The sequence below is a fragment of the Bos indicus x Bos taurus genome, chromosome 5 (genome assembly GCF_003369695.1).
Source record: "Bos indicus x Bos taurus breed Angus x Brahman F1 hybrid chromosome 5, Bos_hybrid_MaternalHap_v2.0, whole genome shotgun sequence".
NCBI lineage: Eukaryota > Metazoa > Chordata > Mammalia > Artiodactyla > Bovidae > Bos > Bos indicus x Bos taurus.
The window spans coordinates 64,055,224-64,078,222 of NC_040080.1; the positions used below are offsets into that span (position 1 = coordinate 64,055,224).

Genomic DNA, 22,999 nt, shown 5'->3' on the forward strand with positions numbered 1-22,999 from the left:
TACTGAGAGGAAACCGAGGCTCAGAGGGGCCAAGAGAAAAAGAAAAAAGGAGAGACCAAGAGGCATGTTCAAGCTCAGAGCTAGTAAGCAGCAGAGCTGGGACTCAGATCCCAGATGTACACAGGCCTTAAGTTATGGAGAAGGTGAATCTCAGGAACTTGGTGGTAAAACCCACGTTTTCCCCAGGACCTGGGACACACTGGATACCCAAGGGTCTTCAGGATACCAGGAGAAGAGAAAAACGAAGAAAAATATAATAGAAAATCCTCACATAGCACACACGACTGTCATTTAATCCTCAAATCACTCCACGGAGCAAATAGATAGTATTAATAGTACTAGTCCTATTTCATAGAGCGGAAAAATGAGCTACAGAGGGGTTAAGTAGCTTGCTAAGGTCCCTAGCAGCCAGGATCGGAATCCCAGAGCCCACTGTCTCAGTAAAGGCAGGTGTGAACACAGAAGCACTTGTACATGTGTGCACACGCACACTAATCCTGTCTATGTAGCCTTTCCTGGGCACCGGGGCTATGTTGGCTTTGGTGGCCTGAGGCTGCCTGTGGTGCTGGGGCCTACCTCACATGCTGGCGGACCTCTGGGTCTGGCTTGTCTGCACGCCCTCGCCTGGGCTCACCACAGCCGGCTCCTTGGCTTTGGGTCCTGATCTCCGTGGCCTCTCTCCCCTCAGCCTGATGTTCTGGACCAACTGGAACGAGCAGCACCCCAGCATCATGAGAGCAGCCCTGTCAGGGGCCAACGTCCTGACTCTCATCGAGAAGGACATCCGCACTCCCAACGGCCTGGCCATCGACCACCGGGCTGAGAAGCTCTACTTCTCTGACGCCACCCTGGACAAGATCGAGCGGTGCGAGTATGACGGCTCCCATCGCTACGTGAGTCTCCAGGGCGGGCGGGATGGGCAGCAGGAGGGGGCCGACACCGGGAGACTGCCCGGCAGCCAGGGAGGACACTGCCCAGGCGCAGAGCAGGAGAAAGGGAGGCCGCCCGGTGGAGCGGGAAGAGCCGGGAGGACAGTGAGGCGTCCTGACCTCGCCATTTGGCTTCCTCGGCAGCTGAACGAGGGAGGTGTTCGCAGTCCTCTGCAGATCCTCCCCTTGTGTGACCGTGTCTAGGGAGCCAGGCCACTGGTCCCCGGAGCATCTGCAGGGGGTGGAGGCAGGGGCGAGAGCCATACCTCTAACAAAGCTGAGGGTGTCTCTGCAGGTCATCCTGAAGTCGGAGCCGGTCCACCCCTTCGGGTTGGCCGTGTACGGGGAACACATCTTCTGGACCGACTGGGTGCGGCGGGCCGTGCAGCGAGCCAACAAGTACGTGGGCAGTGACATGAAGCTGCTGCGCGTGGACATCCCCCAGCAGCCTATGGGCATCATCGCCGTGGCCAATGACACCAACAGCTGTGAGTGGGGCCGCTGCCACCAGCCTTGCCCACCTGCCCACTGTGCCAGCATGCACACACACACACACACACACACACGTACGCAACTGGACCCATCCACATCTCTGGATGCACCCAGCACATGGTGCAGTTATTCCTCCCACACAGAACCACCACACAGACCCGCTAGAACCTGACCCCGCGCCCATCCCAGGCACTGCTTGCTCCACCACCGTCTGCATGCATGGGCACAGATGTGGTCCCACACTGGCTTGACACCGAGGGTCCCCCACACAGATCTGCAGTCTTCTCAGCCTCTCACACACTCTTCACACATGCCCTGGGGCCCCGCCACATACATGATCTCAGGGCTCCTTAGATTTCAGTCTCCCCAGTGTACAGCTCAGAATGCCAGTCACCCCACCTAAGAGCACACACATCGTCAAGCTCAGGCCTACCCCGAATGCTCTACCCAGCCTTCCCATAGCAGCCCCCAGGCCAGCTGTGAGCCACTGTGTCACAGGCAGCGCCGGGAAGCTCAGCAGAGCTGGCTGGTTGGGGTGGGGGTGCTCCGTGTATGCACAGGTGAGGACACGCTTGGCCCCTCTCCTCCACCCCTGCCTCAGGCGAGCTCTCTCCCTGCCGCATCAACAACGGGGGCTGCCAGGACCTGTGTCTGCTCACGCACCAAGGCCACGTCAACTGCTCCTGCCGTGGGGGCCGTATCCTCCAGGACGACTTCACCTGCCAGGGTGAGAGAGGGACCAGGGCACTGCGTGGGGCCCCTGGGCACAGACGGGAACCATCTCAACCCAGACGCGCCAACAGCCCAGCCCCCACCAACAACCCAGCCCCCCGAAGCCTCAGTTCCTTGGGGGAGGGGGGTACAGGCGCTCAGGCCCCGGCTCAGGAAGCTCCTTGCCTTTCTCCCCAGCGGTGAATTCCTCGTGCCGTGCACAAGACGAGTTTGAGTGTGCCAACGGCGAGTGCATCAATTTTGGCCTGACATGCGACGGCGTCTCCCACTGCAAGGACAAGTCTGACGAGAAGCCGTCCTACTGCAGTAAGGGCCCCCACCTGGACCCCCAGGCCCTCACCTCCTGAGTCACCAGCCTCAGTCCCACGGGCTGGGGGGTGGGAGTGAGAGGAGCAAAGCCCCCGCCCTCCCCGCATCCCCGAGAAAAAGTGGGGAGCTCATGAAGGGGAGAACCACTGTGAGACCCACACCAGGCCCGAAGCAGGGTCTCATCAGAGGCAGCCCCCAGCCGCTGCTCACCGTGGCCTGCTCCCACCTGCAGACACCCGCCGCTGCAAGAAGACCTTCCGCCAGTGCAACAACGGGCGCTGTGTGTCCAACATGCTGTGGTGCAACGGGGCAGATGACTGCGGGGACGGCTCCGACGAGATTCCCTGCAACAGTGAGTGGGACCTGGGCCAGGCCTCAGACCCTCCCCACCCCCACGGACCCTGCCCCGCCCCGGCCCTCACTGAGCTTTGGTCCCCAGGTCCCAAGGATTCTGGTTCAGGTCACGGTATGGTGGCCTCGGGCAGGCACTCTGGGCTGGGAGGTCTGGCCTGGGCCGGTCTGTCCCCCACGGGGAGGCCCCTGGCTGATGGCACCGGGCGGGCACTGTTATAGAGACGGCCTGTGGTGTGGGCGAGTTCCGCTGCCGGGACGGCACCTGCATCGGGAACTCCAGCCGCTGCAACCAGTTTGTGGACTGCGAGGACGCCTCGGACGAGATGAACTGCAGTGAGCGACGCCCCCTCCCTGCCCTCTGGCCCAGGCTCCTCTCTGCCTTCCCTCTGGGCCCCCAGGGCAGCTTCAGCCCTCTCCCAGCCCACCCCAGCCCTGGGCTCCCCTGGGACTCAGGGAGGGGCAGGGAGTGGAAAGCGTGGCCAGGGCACATCCACCGAAAGACAGGGCTCGACTTTCTAAAACATGTGTGCGGGCCAGCAGCTCTGCGGGAGGGTGTTGTTGGGGGAGCCTGGTGCCACCCCTCCAGGCGCCGTACGGGCCAGCAGCTCTGCGGGGAGGGTGTTGTGGGGGGAACCTGGTGCCACCCCTCCTCCCCGCCCCTGCCAGGCGCCACTGACTGCAGCAGCTACTTCCGCCTGGGGGTGAAGGGCGTGCGCTTCCAGCCCTGCGAGCGGACCTCCCTCTGCTACGCGCCCAGCTGGGTGTGCGACGGCGCCAACGACTGCGGGGACTACAGCGACGAGCGCGACTGCCCAGGTCCGGCCAGTGGGCAGGTATGCGGTGGGCAGCGGCCCCCTAAGGGGGCCATGCCCTCACGCCTGCCTCGCCCCCAGGTGTGAAGCGCCCCAGGTGCCCCCTGAACTACTTTGCCTGCCCCAGCGGCCGCTGCATCCCCATGAGCTGGACGTGTGACAAGGAGGATGACTGTGAACACGGCGAGGACGAGACCCACTGCAGTGAGTGACCACAGACCCACTCCCGAGCCTAGCACCCAGAGGACCCACAGGGGATAGGGCTTCACGTCCCGCTAAGATTCTGTGCGGACCCCGCCCTCTTGATGCCTTCACAGGGAATGCCCTCCTTTGAGAGGCGCACCCAGGGCCTCACCCCTTGCCTCCCACCCAGAGCCTCAGGCTCTGAGAGGGGACTGTCTCTCCATTCCTACTGAGTCCCCCTACCAGGTGCCATGAGTGTCTCCCCCATCCATCCTGTGGCATCTATCTGCAGCCCCCCATCCCTTTCCGATCTAACTGTGACCTCTGTCCAACTGCCCCAGACAAGTTCTGCTCCGAGGCCCAGTTTGAGTGCCAGAACCATCGCTGCATCTCCAAGCAGTGGCTGTGTGACGGCAGCGATGACTGCGGGGATGGCTCGGACGAGGCGGCTCACTGCGGTGAGGCGGGGGCAGGGGGCTGGGGTCAGGTTGGGGAGGTGGCCCTGGAAGGAACAGACCACCCCCACTCCCAACAAACCCCACCGAGTGACAGCACAGCCGCGGAGATGTCTCTCCAGCTGCCCGGCCTGGCTCTGCCTGCCCCTGCATCTCTCAGTGTCTCCCTGTTCCCTCCACAGAAGGCAAAACATGCGGCCCCGGCTCCTTCTCCTGCCCTGGCACCCACGTGTGCGTCCCCGAGCGCTGGCTCTGTGACGGGGACAAGGACTGTGCTGACGGCGCTGACGAGAGCGTTGCGGCAGGCTGCTGTGAGTGGCGGGGGCCCCAAGGAGTGGGGCGGACGGTGCATGGCCGTGGGCCCACTTTGCAGAAGGGGAAACCGAGGTCATGGAGAGGAAGGGGTCACTCAGGCAGCAGTGGCAGAGCTCTGTCTGCAGTCCAGGTGCCCAGATGCCCTGTCCAGTGCTCTGCCCACCCTGCTGCTCACACCACAGGCATGTCGGGGGGTGACACTCAGCAGCAGATGGGCGGGCGCTGAGGGGCTGTGTCTGCCTCTGTCCACAGTGTACAACAGCACCTGTGATGACCGCGAGTTCATGTGTCAGAACCGCCAGTGCATCCCCAAGCACTTCATGTGCGACCACGACCGTGACTGCGCTGACGGCTCCGATGAGTCCCCGGAGTGTGGTGAGCCCGGGGCCGCGGCGGGAGGGGGCCCTGCTCTCAGTGCACAGGCCGCCAGCCTCACCTGCCCCCTCCAACCGCAGAGTACCCAACCTGCGGCCCCAATGAGTTCCGCTGCGCCAATGGGCGCTGCCTGAGCTCCCGCCAGTGGGAGTGCGACGGTGAAAACGACTGCCACGACCAGAGCGACGAGGCCCCCAAGAACCCGCACTGCACCAGCCCAGGTGGGCCCCCTACGTGGCTCCCTCCCTGCCCTCGGCCCCAGCCCCAGCCCCAGGCGCCCGGGACCCAGCTGACTCGCCCCCTTCCACCTCACCCCGCCAGAGCACAAGTGCAACGCCTCCTCGCAGTTCCTGTGCAGCAGCGGGCGGTGCGTGGCTGAGGCACTGCTTTGCAACGGCCAGGACGACTGCGGCGACGGCTCAGACGAGCGGGGCTGCCACATCAATGAGTGTCTCAGCCACAAGCTCAGTGGCTGCAGCCAGGACTGCGAGGACCTCAAGATTGGCTTCAAGGTATGCTGGGTGGGAGCCTCTGCACCCAAGCCTGGCTGGGATTCCTTTCTCTGCCCCTCGTTCATATGTTCATCCGACAAAGGCAATTTCAGCCCCTGTCCTGCCAGGCAGCATTCTAGGCCCTGGGGATACAGCGTTGAGCACAGCAGAAATCTCTCCTAGTTGGGTTCTGGTCAGTGTGGAAGATAGCACTGGCAGGCTTTGCTGGCAGATGAGGTCGGGGTGTGAGAGGAGGAGGGGCGTGTGGATGTCAAGCAGGCCCCAGATGCACAGGTCCACGGTTCAAGGGAGAGGCCAGACGGGAGAGGGAGTCTGGGAGCTGTCACCATAGAGACGGCATTTAAGTCAGCCGTCTGGAGAAGACCTTCACAGGGGCGAGTGGAGATGGAAAGAGGGCGGTCTGAGGCCTGAGCCCTGTGCATAGCCACACTGAGGGCGGTGAGGCGAGTGGAGAGGGGAGCAGCAGGGGAGCCTGAGCAGGGCCAGCTGCCAGGGCAGGAGGACAGCCAAGGGAAGAAAGTGTTGGAATAAGAGGTGCCCAGCTGTCAAATGACGCCAGCGGATCACATAAGACGGGCCTGAGCATTGAGCTGGGGATGCAGAGACATGGCGGTCACGGGGGACTCACACCAGTGGCCAGGTAGGGGCGAGAGCCGGATGGCTGGCGTGGGCCAGCTCAGTGCCTCCTCTGACGGGCAGGCCTCCATGTGGTCTGCCTCCTCAACTTTCCTGTGCCAGCCAGCCACCCAGGGTGAAGGGAGCCAGAGGGGCCCCTCAGTCTCGGGGTGACAGGTCTGCAGTCCCTGGGGCAGCCCAGCCCCCTGCCCATGCCCACCCCAGGCCCCCCGTGCCCGCAGTGCCGCTGCCGCCCCGGCTTCCGCCTGAAGGATGACGGCCGGACGTGCGCCGACATGGACGAGTGCAGCACCACATTCCCCTGCAGCCAGCGCTGCATCAACACCCACGGCAGCTACAAGTGTTTGTGCGTAGAGGGCTACGCACCCCGTGGCGGCGACCCCCACAGCTGCAAGGCCGTGACCGGTGAGATGGGGGTTTGGGGGTGTGCAGCTGGCCCAGGCCACCTGGGAGAGTGGTGGGAGGATGGGATGGCAGAGCTGAAGGCAGGCTGGGGACTGGCAGGGGGGTGCCAGAATGCACCCCGGCCAGCAGCTGAGCCGGCATCCTCTGTCTCTAGACGAGGAGCCGTTTCTGATCTTCGCCAACCGATACTACCTGCGCAAGCTCAACCTGGACGGCTCCAACTACACGCTGCTCAAGCAGGTGCCAGACCCGCCCTCCTCACCCCGCCGTCCAGCCCCACGCTCTGCACTCAGACCCGTGGCCATCCTCCCTGCCCACCTCACCAGCCTTCCATATTCTGACTCTTGGGTCACCCCTCTGCTCACCCCCAAATGCAGGGCCTCAACAACGCCGTTGCCTTGGACTTCGACTACCGAGAGCAGATGATCTACTGGACAGACGTGACAACCCAGGGCAGCATGATCCGCAGGATGCACCTGAATGGGAGTAACGTGCAGGTGAGGCTGGGGACCAGGAGCCAGCCGCCGTCCCTGCCCAGAGGACCCTCTCTGTTTCAAGGCCATCTCCACTCCTCTTCACTGAGTCACTACACGACTCCACTTGTCCTCGCTTCTCTCCCCTCTGAGCCTAGCGAGCAGCGGGGTCTAGGAGACTCCTCTCTCTCCCTTCCCTTAATTAGCAGTGAGTTCTCCTTAGTCTGACCTCCCTTACACCTGTGCTCCCAGGCTCTGTGGGGTTGGGATGTGGTCTCTGTCACCTAGAGACCCATCTCCTGGAGCCCAGGCTGACACCATGTCCAGGGCTGGGCCTTTTCCATCCGCTGTCCTCCCAGAGAGGCTGAGAGTCCTGGCCCATGTCACCCAGGGAGGGCCCTTCCTCCCCACCCCTGCCCACAGGTGCTGCACCGGACGGGCCTCAGCAACCCCGATGGGCTGGCTGTGGATTGGGTCGGTGGCAACCTGTACTGGTGTGACAAAGGCCGGGACACCATCGAAGTGTCCAAGCTCAACGGGGCCTATCGCACAGTGTTGGTCAGCTCCGGCCTCCGTGAGCCCCGGGCGCTGGTGGTGGACGTGCAGAATGGGTATGTGGGCAAGGAGGGTCGGGGAGGTCTGAGAGCAGCTGGTATAGTCGGGCACCCAGGTCCAGCCTCCCTGCAGGCTCCTGGTGGGACCAGTCACGGGATCTCTCCTGCCTCACTGCCCACCGGCCCGCCAGGTACCTCTACTGGACAGACTGGGGAGACCACTCACTGATTGGACGCATCGGTATGGACGGGTCCAGCCGCAGTGTCATCGTGGACACCAAGATCACGTGGCCCAACGGCCTGACGCTGGACTACGTCACCGAGCGCATCTACTGGGCCGACGCCCGTGAGGATTACATTGAGTTTGCCAGCCTGGACGGCTCCAACCGTCACGTCGGTCAGTGTGCCAGTGAAGCTGCCCCGGCATAGCCAACCTGCTGGGGACGGGGGTTCTGAAACTTCAGGGGATCAGGCCTCTGGGGCAAGAGTGGGCTTAAAAGCCACTCAGGGCATGGCCTGAGGACACCACCCACCAAGGGTCTGGGGGTTCAGAGCACCACAGGGTACGTCCCCAGAACCCACCTAGGCACGAGGCCCCCACCGGCTCCCTGAGGACGGCAAGAGACAGGCACCTTTCCAGGCACAGTTCCAGATGATGGGCCCTGAGGAAGGTGCGGGGGACTGGGGCTGGGGTATGCAGCATGCCCCCACTTCCTGACAGGGAACGATGGAGAATACAGGGGCAGGACCCTGCCATCAGACGGGCCTGGAGTTGAGTTTCAGCTCTGCCACTCGCTTGCTATGCGACCAGGGGCTGCAGCAGGGCTATGCCCACCTCACAGGGTTGCTATGGGGTTAAGAGGGCCCAGTAGGGAAGGCGCCTCATGCTGCCCAGTTGCTGACCAGTGGCCCAGGCCTGACCCCCACACCCTGCGGCCCCCTGCAGTGCTAAGCCAGGACATCCCGCACATCTTCGCGCTGACCCTGTTTGAGGACTATGTCTACTGGACCGACTGGGAGACAAAATCCATCAACCGAGCCCACAAGACCACGGGCACCAACAAGACGCTCCTGATCAGCACACTGCACCGGCCCATGGACCTGCACGTCTTCCACGCCCTGCGCCAGCCCGACGGTAAGTGGCTGGGGCCTGAGAGCTGGCCACCGGCGAGCCAGGAATGAGGGGCCCTGGAGTGAGATGGGGCCCTGGGGTGAGATGGGGCCCCACTGTCTCAGCAGGGGTTGCTGCCCCAATCCTTCCCCAGCACTGACTGAACAATGCCTGTAGACACCCGGAGATCTGGAGGGGAGTAGACAGGCTATGGTCTGGCTCTCAGGAGTTACAGCCCAGCTGGGTCCAGCCCTGGATCTTATAGCAGCAAGGCCCCGAGGCCATCCAGCAGAGCAAGTCTGGGGGGAAACCCCCAAGGCCAGGCCCCGAAGGCAGACAGGCCGGAGCTGAGGAAGGCCCAGCCTGACCCTGAAACCTCAAGAGAGTCCTCCTGGCTTCAGCTCCCTTCTGAAAGAGCAGGGTTTGGACCTACCCCACCTCTGCCCAGGACAGATGGGCTGGGCAGCCTTTGAAAGACCAGAAAACATGTTCCCAGCGAGCGCTGCCCTCACCCCGCCAGAGGCTGGCAGCCGGGGGAGCAGTGGCCCATAACTTGGGTCCATTTGCCGCCCTTTAACCCCGTTTCCCCCGGCAGTGCCCAACCACCCCTGCAAGGTCAACAACGGCGGCTGCAGCAACCTCTGCCTGCTGTCCCCCGGAGGCGGCCACAAGTGTGCCTGTCCCACCAACTTCTACCTGGGCGGCGATGGGCGCAACTGTGTGTCCAACTGCACGGCCAGCCAGGTGAGGCTCGTCCCCAGACCCCACTCACCAGTACCCCACTCCTCTTCGGACCCCACCGCCCACTCGAATGTCCTCACGCATCTGGTTTTCCCACGCTAACACCCCCACATTTCTTGCCTACCTCTTGTCTCCCCACAGCAATACTTTTACACCCGTCACCTCACACAGACACCCGCACACCCTAACCCTGACCCCCTCCTCACCAGTCCCCCCAGCCCCAAGCTCCACACAGATACCCTCCGGCCTGGCCTCCCTGCAGTCCCCGAATCCCAGCCTCCCATCCAGCTCACCTTCCCCCCGAGATACCTGACCCTGCTGCTTCTGGGAAACACACCAGCCCCTCAAAAGAAAATCTCCTGAGTTCCCCAGACCCCCACCAACCCCTCTCGCCCCCACCTGCCCTCCAGTTTGTGTGCAAGAACGACAAGTGCATCCCCTTCTGGTGGAAGTGTGACACGGAGGACGACTGCGGGGACCACTCGGACGAGCCCCCGGACTGTCGTGAGTGCCCGGGCAGGGTGGCGAGAGGGTCCTACGTAAAGGTTCCCTGACTCTCGAGGCCCCAGGGGTCTGCGCCCACCCCACCCCCACCGTCCTGATGCTGAGCATCCCTTCCTGGCAGCTGAATTCAAGTGCCGCCCAGGACAGTTCCAATGCTCAACGGGCATCTGCACGAACCCCGCCTTCATCTGTGACGGGGACAACGACTGCCAGGACAACAGTGATGAGGCCAACTGCGGTAAAGGGCCCTCCCTAGGACCTGGGGTTGGGTGTCTGAGCTCCCAGGGCAAGGGAGCTCGGCCCCGCTGCCTCTCCCTGCAGGAGACGGGTCCCTGCCCTGCCTGAGTCCTCCACCCACCATCAGTTACCCTCCCCTCCCCCCACCCCCACAGACATCCACGTCTGCTTGCCCAGTCAGTTCAAGTGCACCAACACCAACCGCTGTATCCCCGGCATCTTCCGCTGCAACGGACAGGACAACTGCGGAGATGGCGAGGACGAGAGGGACTGCCGTGAGTGCCCCGGGCGCCGGCAGGGGCGGGGGTGTTGGAGAACCCGCACGGAAATAGGGCTCACCTTGAAGTCCAGCTCCCGCTGCTTCTAGGGACCCTGCCGTTCTCAGGTTATGCTATTAGATGAGCAACATGAATTATATGGGGTGTGACTCGATTTGCTCATAAATCATTGTGCACATCATAGAGATGTGCAGATCCCGAAGACAAAATCACCAAGATTAGAAATAAACTGTCTCTTCCTGCAAGAAATTGCTGGCAGGACCAGGACAAGGCCAGGGCTTGGGGGAGAGAGAAGCTGTGGAAGAGAACTGTGGGGAGAGGCGAAGCGGGCCAGCCCTCACTCTCTCCCCAACCCCACAGCCGAGGTGACCTGTGCCCCCAACCAGTTCCAGTGTTCCATCACCAAGCGCTGCATCCCCCGGGTCTGGGTGTGCGACCGGGACAATGACTGTGTAGACGGCAGTGACGAGCCCGCCAACTGCAGTGAGTCTCCCGGAGCCCACCCTCCCTCCAAAGGGCCTGCAGCTCCCGCCACCCGGGCATGTGACCCCCTCGGCAGCCACTCCCACCCAGACCTCACCTCACAGCACCTTCCTGAAAGGAGCCTTCTTCCTCACCCCGGCCACCCCCTTGCAGCCCAGATGACCTGCGGGGTGGACGAGTTCCGCTGCAAGGACTCAGGCCGCTGTATCCCGGCGCGCTGGAAGTGTGACGGAGAGGACGACTGCGGGGACGGCTCGGACGAGCCCAAAGAGGAGTGTGGTGAGCTTCCCCGAGCCTGCTCGGGAGAGGCGCCTGCTGGGGAGGGCAGGGGCTGCCCGCTGCCTGAGCCCCCTCACAGCCTGTGCCCACCATCTCCTAACTCCCCACCCCCACTGGCATTGGACATGAGCTTGGGCAAACCTGGGAGATGGTGAAGGACAGGGAAGCCTGGCATGCGGCAGTCAATGGGGTCGCAGAGTCAGACATGACTTGGTGACTGAACAGCTCCCACTGGCACCTCATCGGCACACATCTGCCCACCATCTGGGATCTGTGGATCCCGTCCCTGAAGCAGCTCCCCCAACTCATGTCCCCTCTGCCCCAGAAGCTCCCATTCCCCCGACATCTCAGAACACGGCCTAAGCTGCCACTACTGACCTATGTCAGGCTGGAACGTCCACTGGCCATCCTGACTGCACCTCTCGAGACCCTGAGGTCTGCCCCCTACCCTGTCCCTGACTGCCTCCTCAATCTTGCCTCTTCTAGACGAGCGCACCTGTGAGCCCTACCAGTTCCGCTGCAAGAACAACCGCTGCGTGCCAGGCCGCTGGCAGTGCGATTACGACAACGACTGCGGGGACAACTCTGACGAGGAGAGCTGCAGTATGTCCCCGCCCCATCCCCGCCCCCCAGCCCACAGGTGCCCTTCCCCGGGAGACCTCTGGCACCTCCCTGCTCAGCACCTTCCCCCACCCGTCGCCACCAGGCTGCACTAGGGCAGGTGGCCGCCTCCCGGGGCTGAGGGTCAGGCCCCCTCCTGCCTCACTCGCGCCCCCACTTCATGTTGTGTACTTGAGTTTGTGCCATTTCACCTCATCTCATGTTTCTCTCCATTTTCACACTGTCCTCCCGGGGTTGCAGAGGTAGGTGTTTCTGATGTGCCCGTGCCCTGCCACATCCCTGCCACTGCCCCAGAGCCCACCTGTCCCCGTGCTGTGCCAGCCCGTCATCCTTTACTGGCCTCTCCCTGAACCCTGGTGCTTGTCTTTCCCTCCCCATCCCTCCCCACACACAGTCTGTCCTGAGGGCAGGGCCGGGGACCCCATGCCCTCTGTCGTGTATCTGTCCCAGAGGGCTAAGTGTGAGTGTGCTCTGGGCCCGGCTGGTCCCAGGAGGGCAGCCAGTTGGCTTGCCCGGGATGGGTTGAGCATCTTTGTCATCATGCCAGTCCACTATGACCTTCAGGGGTGCAGGGACAAGTGACAGTGCTCTGCAAGGGCTGGAGATGCTCTCGAGGCTGAGTCCCTATGCCCACCCTCCTGGGGCCTGTCTCTTCCTGTCCCTCCCCAGCCCCCCGGCCCTGCTCTGAGAGTGAGTTCTCCTGTGCCAATGGCCGCTGCATTGCTGGGCGCTGGAAATGCGATGGGGATCATGACTGTGCAGATGGCTCAGACGAGGTGGGCAGGGAGACCAGATGGAGGGAGGGTCGAATTTAGAAGAGTCTGGGCAGGCCCGCAGGGGTGCCCAGGTCTGATCAGGACACCTCCTCCTGTGCCCACAGAAAGACTGCACTCCCCGCTGTGACATGGACCAGTTCCAGTGCAAGAGTGGCCACTGCATTCCGCTGCGCTGGCGCTGTGATGCAGATGCGGACTGCATGGATGGCAGTGACGAGGAGGCCTGTGGCACTGGCGGTGAGCCCTCCCACCCCACAGTAACACTTCATCAAGGAGCCAGTTGAAATCCAGCAGAAACCTGAGGGCCATGTCCATCCAGGCCCTGCCCCATGATTTCCAACTTGGCTTAGTCGGCTGTCCTGAGAGGCCGAGTCCCTGCTCACCTGTGCTTTCCTAGAGCAGTGAGGCAGCACCTGCTGCTGGCCTGGGCTCGGCAGTCCAGAGGGGGACGTGGGGAGCCTGAGTGGCGGGAGGTCGGAGCTTGGAGCAGTGAGGGCATCCTGGCTCTGGGCTGGTGGGCTGAGGCCAGAGACTGGAGCCCAGGCCCCCTGACTCCCAGGCGAGGGATCCTCCTCTGTACCTGCTGCTGCCTGACAGTGGGCCCTGGGCCCTCCTCCACCACTGAAACAGGGCTCTCTGGACACTTTCCCAAAATGACTTCTTCTCCCCGAAATACCAGAGGAGGCAGTTCTGCCCAGCTACCTGGCCGGTGGTAGAAAATGAGGAAACCCAGGTTCTGTCCAGTGGGGGTTCCAGTGCTTTCCTGGAGTACCCTCTAGGTCTCAGCCATGGAAGGAGGGGTCTGGCCACGATACCCGGCCCTCAGTAACTGGGGGCTCAGAGCTCATTCTTTTCTCTTTGCTCCCTCCGGCGCCCAGTGCGGACCTGCCCCCTTGACGAATTCCAGTGCAACAACACCCTGTGCAAGCCGCTGGCATGGAAATGTGACGGCGAGGACGACTGCGGGGACAACTCAGACGAGAACCCAGAGGAGTGCGGTGAGGCTCCAGGGTGGCTGCCGGGCTTCCAAGAGGGCGGGGTGGGGCGGGGCTCCAGACGGGGCGGGGCTCTCCCGCTCCCTGGAGGCCCTCAGCCAGGGTGGGGGTACCCCCAAGGCTGATTCTAACTCTGTCCCTCTCGCCGTTGCAGCCAGGTTCGTGTGTCCTCCAAACCGGCCCTTCCGTTGCAAGAACGACCGCGTCTGCCTATGGATCGGGCGCCAGTGCGACGGCACGGACAACTGCGGGGATGGGACGGATGAGGAAGACTGTGGTGAGCAGGGGGCCAGTGAGGGGGGTTCTGGGGGGTGCCTGGAGTGGGGATGCTGCACAAGCGGTGGGGGTGGCCCAAGTGGGAGCTGTGTCTGGTGAGTCGATTCAGGGAAAGGGGAGGATCCACTGCCGGGAGCCTGGGGGCCTTGTCTTGGCAGGAGAGAAACCCCTGGGGAAGGCACTGAAGCGGAGACTGCGAATCTGAACAGTTTAACCAACTTCCCCTAAGGCTTGAGAGCCAGGCTTGGGGCCCCTCTGACTGAGCAGGGGTTCCTGTGGGAAGAAGGGACAGGGTGGTAAAAATCAGGACCTGAAGCCCCGCCCTCCCCTAGAGCCGCCCACGGCCCAGACCTCCCACTGCAAAGACAAGAAGGAGTTTCTGTGCCGGAACCAGCGCTGCCTCTCCTCCTCCCTGCGCTGCAACATGTTCGATGACTGCGGGGACGGCTCTGACGAGGAGGACTGCAGCATGGGTGAGGGTGAGACCCGCGTGCCGGCTTGGGCGGGGGCCGGGAGGGACAGAGAACCTAAGCCCAGGCCTAGACTCACTGTCTCCGCAGACCCCAAGCTGACCAGCTGCGCCACCAACGCCAGCATCTGCGGGGATGAGGCCCGCTGTGTGCGCACCGAGAAAGCCGCCTACTGTGCCTGCCGCACTGGCTTCCACACGGTGCCAGGCCAACCCGGATGCCAGGGTAGGAAGGGGGAGTCCAAGAGGCGGGCAGAAGCCCCCCGCCGCGAGACTCTCCCTGACCCGGGCGTGTAACCCCCAGACATCAACGAGTGCCTGCGCTTCGGCACCTGCTCACAGCTCTGCAACAACACCAAGGGCGGCCACCTGTGCAGCTGCGCCCGCAACTTCATGAAGACTCACAACACCTGCAAGGCGGAAGGTAGGCGCTGGGAGAGGGCGGAGAGAGGGGCGGGGCTTACAGCAAATGAACCTGGGATGCGGTGTCTGCCTTTGGGCAACCTTGCCCAAGCCTGCGATTCCAGACCCACCGGACAGCTTCCAGAACACGGCTGGCAGCCGTGCAGAGGCCAGAGGTCCTGGGGTGAGAGCATCACCACTCACATAGTCAAGAGTACCCCACCTGCATCTTCCCATTATGTTTGTATCAGCTTTACTGAGGTATCAGTGACAAAACTGTCAGATATTTGATGTGTGCCAGGTGATGATCTGATGTACATACACCTTGCGAAAGAATTCCCCCCGTTGAGTTAATTAACACATCCATCATTTCACATATTTACGTGTTTTTTTTGTTGTTGTTGTTGTTGTTTGGTGAGAACATATACTTTGATGCATACCTGCACTTTCCTCATGCCTCTATACAAAGACACCCCATATCCATGTACACACACCCGGGCACACACAACCCCAAACATGTTCGAGTGCACTCATATGCTCATGCACACCTACACTCCTCCATGGCGGTGCTCATGCACGCCCACATGTGTGTGCACCTATGAGCAGATATCAGACATTATGGAGCAGAGAGTGTGGTGATGCCTGCAGAGGCCGTGAGGAGGCAGAGGTCCCTGAGGCTGGAGGAGGGGGGACAGCTTTCTGGAGTAGCAGGTCTCCCTAGATCACCTCAGGAGAGGAGGAAGTTCAAGGACTCAGGCTGGAGCCCTCAAGCCTGGCACTGGGGGGGGATGAGCAGACGCTTTGGGCCACGTCAGATGGCTTGACTAGGAGAGGGACATTGTTAATGTGAAAGGGGTGGGACTGGGGAGGGAGCACAGCTTACCCGGCTCTTTCTAGCACCAGGCCCGACACCCCCCAGACTGCGCTTTCACCCCTGCCAACCAACATCTGGGCTCTTGTCCCTCCAGGCTCTGAGTATCAGGTCCTGTATATCGCTGACGACAATGAGATCCGCAGCCTGTTCCCCAGCCACCCCCATTCGGCTTATGAGCAGGCCTTCCAGGGTGACGAGAGCGTCCGCATCGATGCCATGGATGTCCACGTCAAGGCTGGCCGCGTCTACTGGACCAACTGGCACACAGGCACCATCTCCTACCGCAGCCTGCCCCCTGCTGCACCTCCCACCACTTCCAATCGCCATCGGCGACAGATTGACCGGGGCGTCACCCACCTCAATGTGAGTACCCAATCTGGGGTGGGACCTACATGGAGGCACGGACTGGGTGGGAAGTCTGCAAACAGCAGACGGTTCAGAGCAGAGTTTGCAGAGGACAGTGGAAGGGGCAAAGGCTAAGGCTGGCATGCAGGGTGACCTTCAGACGGCATCATGAGGCATGAACAGCAGGCAGGCAGAGCAGCACCATCGTCAGTAGGTGGCGCCGCCACGTGGCAGCCCGAGGCTGCAGGGCACCTGGGCACTTGGCCTTCAGCGTCAGAGCCATGTTCAGTTCCTGAACATCACAGCGGGCACACCGGGTCCATGTTGCCAAGCTCTTGAACCTCTTTGGGCCTCACTTTGTTCCTCAGTAACGCAGAGTAATGGTAACAGCAGGGACAGGGAGTGGGGGAATGGATAATGGCCAGGAAGGCCAAAGGCAGTAACCTCTGAACCTGTGACACCCCCTCATCCAGATTTCAGGGCTCAAGATGCCAAGGGGCATCGCCATTGACTGGGTGGCTGGGAATGTGTACTGGACCGACTCAGGCCGGGATGTGATCGAGGTTGCGCAGATGAAGGGCGAGAACCGCAAGACGCTTATCTCCGGCATGATCGATGAGCCCCATGCCATTGTGGTGGACCCACTGAGAGGGTGCGTGGGGGTGCTGTGGGGAGGCATCTGGGCTGAGGCTAGGAAGCCCCTGGGATGGAGGTGGGTGCCCAGCCCCCAGCATGGGTGTTTCCTCCCAGACCAGCCTGAGGTCAGTGTCCTCTGCAGGCCCCTGGGTCTTCCAGGCTGCGTCCAGCCCTGGCCGTCCCTGATGTCACCCGGGGTCACACTGGCTTGCCCAGCTGGGGCCTGGCTTCTGCTTGGCTGGCTGTCATGGGCAGCCAGGTTCTGGGCTTCTCCTCCGCTCCAGGGGGCAGCTCTGCCTACTGAACTGGGACCCGAGCAGCACATAGCAGTTTTAGAGATCTTTAACCTGGTCAGGAGGTTGACTCCCCTTGACTCTCTATGGAGGAGGGACAGAACACCCTCCTCTTTGTGTACCCGGCAGTCTCTGTGTTCCCCTTCAGTGACCTCCTCTGGGAACCCACGTCCTGCCCACACTCACTTCTTGTCCTTCCCCAGCACCATGTACTGGTCAGACTGGGGGAACCACCCCAAGATTGAAACAGCAGCAATGGATGGAACCCTTCGGGAGACGCTGGTTCAGGACAACATCCAATGGCCCACAGGTCCATGCTACAGGGGCGGGGATCGGGGAGAGGTGGGCTTGCTGAGCTCAGGGCCACACAAAAGTTGGGGAGGGAAGGGGGCTTGAACTGGGATGGGACAGAGGGGTTGTGGAGGCTTTTCCCAGAAAAGGTGACTGCGAGTGACCATGGGGACAGGGTGGAGCCGTCCCAAATATGGACACCGTCCTGCTTGCTCCCCGAGCCTGGGGTGGGAAGGCCGGCCCTCACAGTGCTCTCTGCTCCCCCAGGCCTGGCCGTGGATTATCACAATGAACGGCTTTACTGGGCGGATGCCAAGCTCTCAGTCATCGGTAGCATCCGGCTCAACGGCACAGACCCCATCGTGGCTGCTGACAGCAAACGAGGTCAGCCTCCACCAGCAGTCTTGCAGCCCTGCCCTCAGGCCTCTGCCCTCCCCTCTGGGCCCAAGGCCTCACCAAGCACCCGCCATCCTCCTCACCTGGCCCTCAGCATCCCTGCAGTGCCTTTTGGGTCCCTCCCAACCAGACACCCCCAGCACCAGTCCTGTAGGCCTGAGTCCACCCTGACCCTCTGGGCTTGCTTTATATTCATTCATTCTACCAATGGGTGTTGAGCTGCGTGGAGGCAACATGGGTGATAATGGGAACTTAGCACACGTGGGGAGAGGGAGCAGAAGTCACTCCTGACCCCACAAGTCAGGGGCTGATGGGACCTGTTGTCAGCAGGAAGAACAGGTTGAGGGGCGGTATGAACAGGACGTGTTCAGCTTGAGGTCCCCGAGAGCCTTGGGACCCAGTGACTAGAGAGTGTGACTAAGGCCTGAGTCCCCTCTGACTTCTCCCCAGGACTGAGTCACCCCTTCAGCATTGATGTCTTTGAGGATTACATCTATGGCGTCACCTACATCAATAATCGTGTCTTCAAGATCCATAAGTTCGGGCACAGCCCCTTGATCAACCTGACTGGGGGCCTGAGCCATGCCTCCGATGTGGTCCTGTACCACCAGCACAAGCAGCCTGAAGGTGGGCAGAGAGGGAGAGCCCGGGCCGAGGCAGGGGAGGCCCAGGGGTGCTGTCTCCAGGCTGCAGCCTCAGGTTTTGGTGGGCAGAGGGGGTTCTGGGTCCCACGACTCAGCCTTCTCCCACGCTGCCCACCCCTGCAGTGACCAACCCCTGTGACCGCAAGAAGTGTGAGTGGCTCTGCCTGCTGAGTCCCAGCGGGCCTGTCTGCACCTGTCCCAACGGGAAGCGACTGGACAATGGCACCTGTGTGGCTGTGCCCTCACCGACGCCCCCGCCGGACGGTATGCTCACGCCCCTCCCTGGCCCCTCATCCCTGCCCCAGAGCCCTCCTCCCTACAGCCCCTGAATCCCCCCTATGCCAGCTCTGCCCTTGACGACCCTTCCTGCAGCTCCTCGGCCTGGAACCTGTAACCTACAATGTTTCAACGGTGGCAGCTGCTTCCTCAACGCACGGAGGCAGCCTAAGTGTCGGTGCCAGCCCCGTTACACAGGCGACAAGTGTGAGCTGGACCAGTGCTGGGAGCACTGTCGCAACGGGGGCACCTGCGCTGCCTCTCCCTCTGGTATGGCCTTTGGTTCTCCTGCCAGGACTCGTGGCCCCTGGGCCCTGCTGCCCCCAAGCCGCCTCTGCCCTGCTTTACTTCACCTCTGCTGCCCTCCCGCCTGCTGCCCCCAACCCCAGCGTTGCTATCCTGTTCTGCCTGCCTCCCCTCTACTGCCTTCCTCCTGCCAGGCCCTCCCAGCCCTGTTCCCCTGCAGTAGGGCCGGGCAGCTCAGTGGGCCACAGTCCTGCTCACACATCGTCTCCCGCCAGGCATGCCCACGTGCCGGTGCCCCACAGGCTTCACGGGCCCCAAATGCACCCAGCAGGTGTGTGCAGGCTACTGTGCCAACAACAGCACCTGCACGGTCAACCAGGGCAACCAGCCCCAGTGCCGATGCCTGCCTGGCTTCCTGGGGGACCGCTGCCAGTACCGTGAGTGAGCCATCCCTGGGCCCCAGGCCAGGATGATGGAGGCGGGGGGTGGGGGGGTGTGCGAGTCACAGGGGCTAGTTCTAGGGAAGGAGCCCATTCGCAGCTCAGCCAGGCTCGAGGTACCAGGGCTTCTCCCCAGGGAGAGGTCAGCACACCCCTGCTGCCCCAAGGTAGTGAACCCTCTGGCATCAGGATTATTCAAGCAAAAGCAGTACCCTGTTGGGATGCTCCGGGACATCTTTGTAACCCTGGAGCCTGTGACATGGAGACAGTAGGGGGCTCAGGAGGAGGTGGAAGTCACCCCAAAGGCCAGCTGCCCCCCACCATCTCTGGAGGACCCTCATGACAGTGGGGCTTGAGGCACCTCCTCTCCCATCCCCTGAACCACAGGACAGTGCTCTGACTACTGTGAGAACTTTGGCACGTGCCAGATGGCCGCTGACGGCTCCCGCCAGTGCCGCTGCACCGCCTACTTCGAGGGGCCCAGGTGTGAGGTGAACAAGTGTAGCCGCTGTCTCGATGGGGCCTGTGTGGTCAATAAGCAGAGCGGGGATGTCACCTGCAAGTGAGTGGGGCCCACTCCCAGTCTGTCCCACCCTCCACCCACCTAATCCACCCTCCCAGCCCCGCCCCGCCCCGCCCCTTCCCAGGGTCTTGGACACCCTCCACCAGCCCCGCCCAGCCTCTGCACTCCTCCCTGCAGTTGCTCCGATGGCCGGGTGGCCCCCAGCTGTCTGACCTGCATTGGCCACTGCAGCAATGGCGGTTCCTGCACCATGAACAGCAAAATGATGCCTGAGTGCCAGTGAGTTGGGCCTGTGCCTCACCAAGGCCTAGATCAGCCTTCCCTCCCCCAAGTCTGAGCCAGACCAGCAGGAGCCTGCGGTCCCTCCCAGTTTCCCCGTGGATGGCATGCCCACTCAGCTCTGCCCCTCCCATCTGCAGGTGCCCACCCCACATGGCAGGACCCCGATGTGAAGAACAAGTGGTCGGCCAGCAGCAGCCTGGACGTAAGTGGCAGGGACCCGGGATGGAGGGCTTTGTGCCTCCGAGGCCTTTTGGACTCAGCTCCCCTCCTCTTCCCCTCTAGATGTAGCCTCCATCCTAATCCCTCTGCTGTTGCTGCTGCTGATGCTTCTGGTAGCCGGAGTGGTATTCTGGTACAAACGGCGAGTTCGAGGGTGAGTTGTGGGGAGTCTGGAAAATTAGGGCCACGATGTTACTGCCCTAGTCTCACCCACTCCTAGAATCCCTGCCCTCATGCTCCCACCTTCCCCCCAGGGCTAAGGGCTTCCAGCACCAGCGGATGACCAACGGGGCCATGAATGTGGAGATCGGGAATCCCACCTATAAGATGTATGAAGGCGGGGAGCCTGATGATGTAGGGGGTCTACTGGATGCGGACTTCGCCCTGGACCCTGACAAGGTGGGCTGGGAGGGCAAGGGAGGGGGCTTCCAGGACAGGGACAGAGGGCTGTGGGTGGGGCAACCAAACGTGTTGGGCTGGATGATGGAATGGAGGTAGGCAGAAGGTACCTAAGCCGCAGAGCCCAGTGCCTGAGCCCCATCTGAACCCTCTGTTGCCTTGCAGCCCACCAACTTCACCAACCCCGTGTATGCCACACTGTACATGGGCGGTCACGGCAGCCGCCACTCCCTGGCCAGCACGGATGAGAAGCGAGAACTCCTGGGCCGGGGCCCTGAGGACGAGATAGGGGACCCCTTGGCATAGGGTCCTACACCATCGGACTTCCCCAGAGAGCCTCCTGCCCCCGGCCAGAGAAGTCCTTCAAGGAGTCCCCCTCTTGCCCAGCCAACCCCTCCCCAGCCCTGCTGGGATGTATAAATGTAAAAAATGAAGGAATTACTTTTTATATGTGAGTGAGCAAGCGAGCAAGCGAGCACAGTATTATCTCTTTCCGTTCTCCTTCCTGCCTGCTCCTCAGCAACGCCCCCCCCCCCATGCTGCCTTCCGGGAGGGGGGGAACAGGAAGGGGGCTCCTGCAAATTACAGGTATAAGGGAGCCCTGCCTCCCACCTTCCCACCAAAAACACACCCCCACTGGGAGAGCTGGTGGTGCTGTGTCCCCCTCCCTGTACAAGACACTTTGTCAAGGCTCTCCCCTCTCACCACCCCACCACCCTGCCGGTCCCCTGAGGGCTGATTCTGGGATCCTGAGGAGGGTGAGTCCTTTGCTGCCCTTGTCTGGAAGATTTGGCTCTGGCCGAGGTAGGAAGGGAAGGATGGAGTTTTTTAGTTCTTCTTGGGGGGAGGCCATCCCATGCCCCAGCCCCCACTCCAGGGGCACCTCTGAGAGGCCGCGCTCAGCATCCCTCCCAGACAGGCCCTCCCCTTCTCCAGTGCCCCCACTGTGGCTCCCAGGGCTGGAGACTTTCTTTGGTAAACAACACCCCCCCCAGGCTCCTCTCCCCTGGGGATGAGGAGGAAGTGGGGCACACCAAGGAAGGGCAAGCGGGCAGCCCCGTTTTGGGGACATGAACGTTTTAATAATTTTTGCTGAATTCCTTTACAACTAAATAACACAGATATTGTTATAAATAAAATTGTAAAAAAAAAAAAAGACGTTTGTGTCCGTATACCTGAATGTGAGACTCTGAGAGCTGACCTGTGCTTGCATGCTCCAGCCACCAGAGGGAGCCATGCTCTGTACTGGAGGAAGGCTGGAGCATCTGGTCTTCAGTGCCCTTCTGGCCTCCATCCCCGTTGGCTGGGCAGCGGCAAGGAAGCATAGAACTTTACCAGAAAGACCTGCTTCTCCTGGCTGTGTCAACGTGAGCCAGTGACTTCACCTCTCTGAAACATGTGATCTCTCTGGCCGTTGGACACTTACCTCCAGGATCTGTATTTTCTCTGCACTGTCACTTTAAACGACAGCACTGCCACCCATCCTTAAAATGCTCTTCCACAGTGAGAAATCCCACAATAAGAGATGAACACACTGGGATTGTGAACGACTTTCTAGTCCTTCAGGATGGTCCCATTCCCATTCGGCTGTTTGCTCTTGAAGCATTAACATCTCACACCTCATAGAGACTAATTACTCAGATGTCAAGAGTAAGAACCCTGGGTTCAGGAAAAGGAAGGCATTTGTAGTTAAAGCTGGGAAGACCAGTTTTCCAGGTCTCACGCACCACCAAACCCAGTTCACATCCCAGGTTGTTGATGACTGCTACAAAGGGGGTCCCAAGTGTGCCAAGTCGTTTCAGTCATGTCCAACTCTTTGCAACCCTATGGACTGGTTCCTCTGTCCATGGGATTCTCCAGACAAGAATACTGGAGTGGATTGCCATGCCCTCCTCCAGGGCATCTTTCTGACCCAGGGATCAAACCATCATCTCATGTCTACTGCATTGGCAGGCAAGTTCTTTACCACTAGCGCCACCTGGGAATCCCAGGTCTACAATTCCTGTGCAGAAGGTCACACTGCTTTACATGGTCCTAGACTGAGAAAGGGTTACAGCCCTTTCCCTACAGTAGCAAATATGCTCAAAGAAGGCAGCTTTAAGCATCTAAAGAAACCTAGTGTGTGTGTGTTAGTCGCTCAGTCGTGTCCAACTCTTTGCAACCCCATGGACTATAGCCCGCCAGACTCCTCTGTCCATGGAATTCTCCAGGCAAGAATACTGGAGCAGGAGGCCATTCCCTTCTCCAGGGGATCTTCCTCATTGCAGGCAGATTCTTTACCCTCTGAGCCACCAGGGAAGCCCAAAGAATCCTTACCCAACTCCCAAAAGAGGAGCATTTCTTTTCATTCCTCCTCTCTCCCTGGCTCAACTTTCTCAGTCTATTCCTCCTCTCCTGAGGAAGCTATGGATCCATCCACATCCAGAA

General features: G+C 61.4%; 1 protein-coding gene across 2 annotated transcripts in view; it reads left to right on the top strand.

The window, feature by feature from the left end:
- The window catches only part of LRP1 (LDL receptor related protein 1), an 80,902-nt gene extending 59,174 nt beyond the window's left edge, over window positions 1–21,728 (top strand). The window contains exons 43-89 of one of the 2 annotated variants that reach the window (XM_027542300.1): window positions 689–893; window positions 1,225–1,417; window positions 2,023–2,148; window positions 2,331–2,459; window positions 2,695–2,814; window positions 3,036–3,149; window positions 3,483–3,632; window positions 3,710–3,832; window positions 4,153–4,269; window positions 4,449–4,577; window positions 4,834–4,956; window positions 5,037–5,177; window positions 5,278–5,468; window positions 6,326–6,509; window positions 6,664–6,749; window positions 6,887–7,006; window positions 7,406–7,593; window positions 7,728–7,933; window positions 8,483–8,671; window positions 9,243–9,391; window positions 9,799–9,892; window positions 10,014–10,130; window positions 10,285–10,404; window positions 10,768–10,890; window positions 11,044–11,169; window positions 11,656–11,772; window positions 12,460–12,566; window positions 12,671–12,803; window positions 13,445–13,564; window positions 13,716–13,838; window positions 14,170–14,316; window positions 14,398–14,532; window positions 14,611–14,730; window positions 15,677–15,945; window positions 16,401–16,579; window positions 17,060–17,166; window positions 17,415–17,531; window positions 17,994–18,170; window positions 18,311–18,451; window positions 18,560–18,733; window positions 18,985–19,146; window positions 19,537–19,711; window positions 19,850–19,951; window positions 20,092–20,156; window positions 20,237–20,327; window positions 20,428–20,572; window positions 20,738–21,728. In XM_027542300.1, the coding sequence (XP_027398101.1) occupies window positions 689–893; window positions 1,225–1,417; window positions 2,023–2,148; window positions 2,331–2,459; window positions 2,695–2,814; window positions 3,036–3,149; window positions 3,483–3,632; window positions 3,710–3,832; window positions 4,153–4,269; window positions 4,449–4,577; window positions 4,834–4,956; window positions 5,037–5,177; window positions 5,278–5,468; window positions 6,326–6,509; window positions 6,664–6,749; window positions 6,887–7,006; window positions 7,406–7,593; window positions 7,728–7,933; window positions 8,483–8,671; window positions 9,243–9,391; window positions 9,799–9,892; window positions 10,014–10,130; window positions 10,285–10,404; window positions 10,768–10,890; window positions 11,044–11,169; window positions 11,656–11,772; window positions 12,460–12,566; window positions 12,671–12,803; window positions 13,445–13,564; window positions 13,716–13,838; window positions 14,170–14,316; window positions 14,398–14,532; window positions 14,611–14,730; window positions 15,677–15,945; window positions 16,401–16,579; window positions 17,060–17,166; window positions 17,415–17,531; window positions 17,994–18,170; window positions 18,311–18,451; window positions 18,560–18,733; window positions 18,985–19,146; window positions 19,537–19,711; window positions 19,850–19,951; window positions 20,092–20,156; window positions 20,237–20,327; window positions 20,428–20,572; window positions 20,738–20,878 (6,610 nt within the window). In that variant the 3' untranslated portion in view covers window positions 20,879–21,728. The remainder of the gene's footprint in view (window positions 1–688; window positions 894–1,224; window positions 1,418–2,022; window positions 2,149–2,330; window positions 2,460–2,694; window positions 2,815–3,035; window positions 3,150–3,482; window positions 3,633–3,709; window positions 3,833–4,152; window positions 4,270–4,448; window positions 4,578–4,833; window positions 4,957–5,036; window positions 5,178–5,277; window positions 5,469–6,325; window positions 6,510–6,663; window positions 6,750–6,886; window positions 7,007–7,405; window positions 7,594–7,727; window positions 7,934–8,482; window positions 8,672–9,242; window positions 9,392–9,798; window positions 9,893–10,013; window positions 10,131–10,284; window positions 10,405–10,767; window positions 10,891–11,043; window positions 11,170–11,655; window positions 11,773–12,459; window positions 12,567–12,670; window positions 12,804–13,444; window positions 13,565–13,715; window positions 13,839–14,169; window positions 14,317–14,397; window positions 14,533–14,610; window positions 14,731–15,676; window positions 15,946–16,400; window positions 16,580–17,059; window positions 17,167–17,414; window positions 17,532–17,993; window positions 18,171–18,310; window positions 18,452–18,559; window positions 18,734–18,984; window positions 19,147–19,536; window positions 19,712–19,849; window positions 19,952–20,091; window positions 20,157–20,236; window positions 20,328–20,427; window positions 20,573–20,737) is intronic. The other variant, XM_027542301.1, reaches the window with a different exon arrangement.
- Window positions 21,729–22,999: the final 1,271 nt, after the last annotated feature.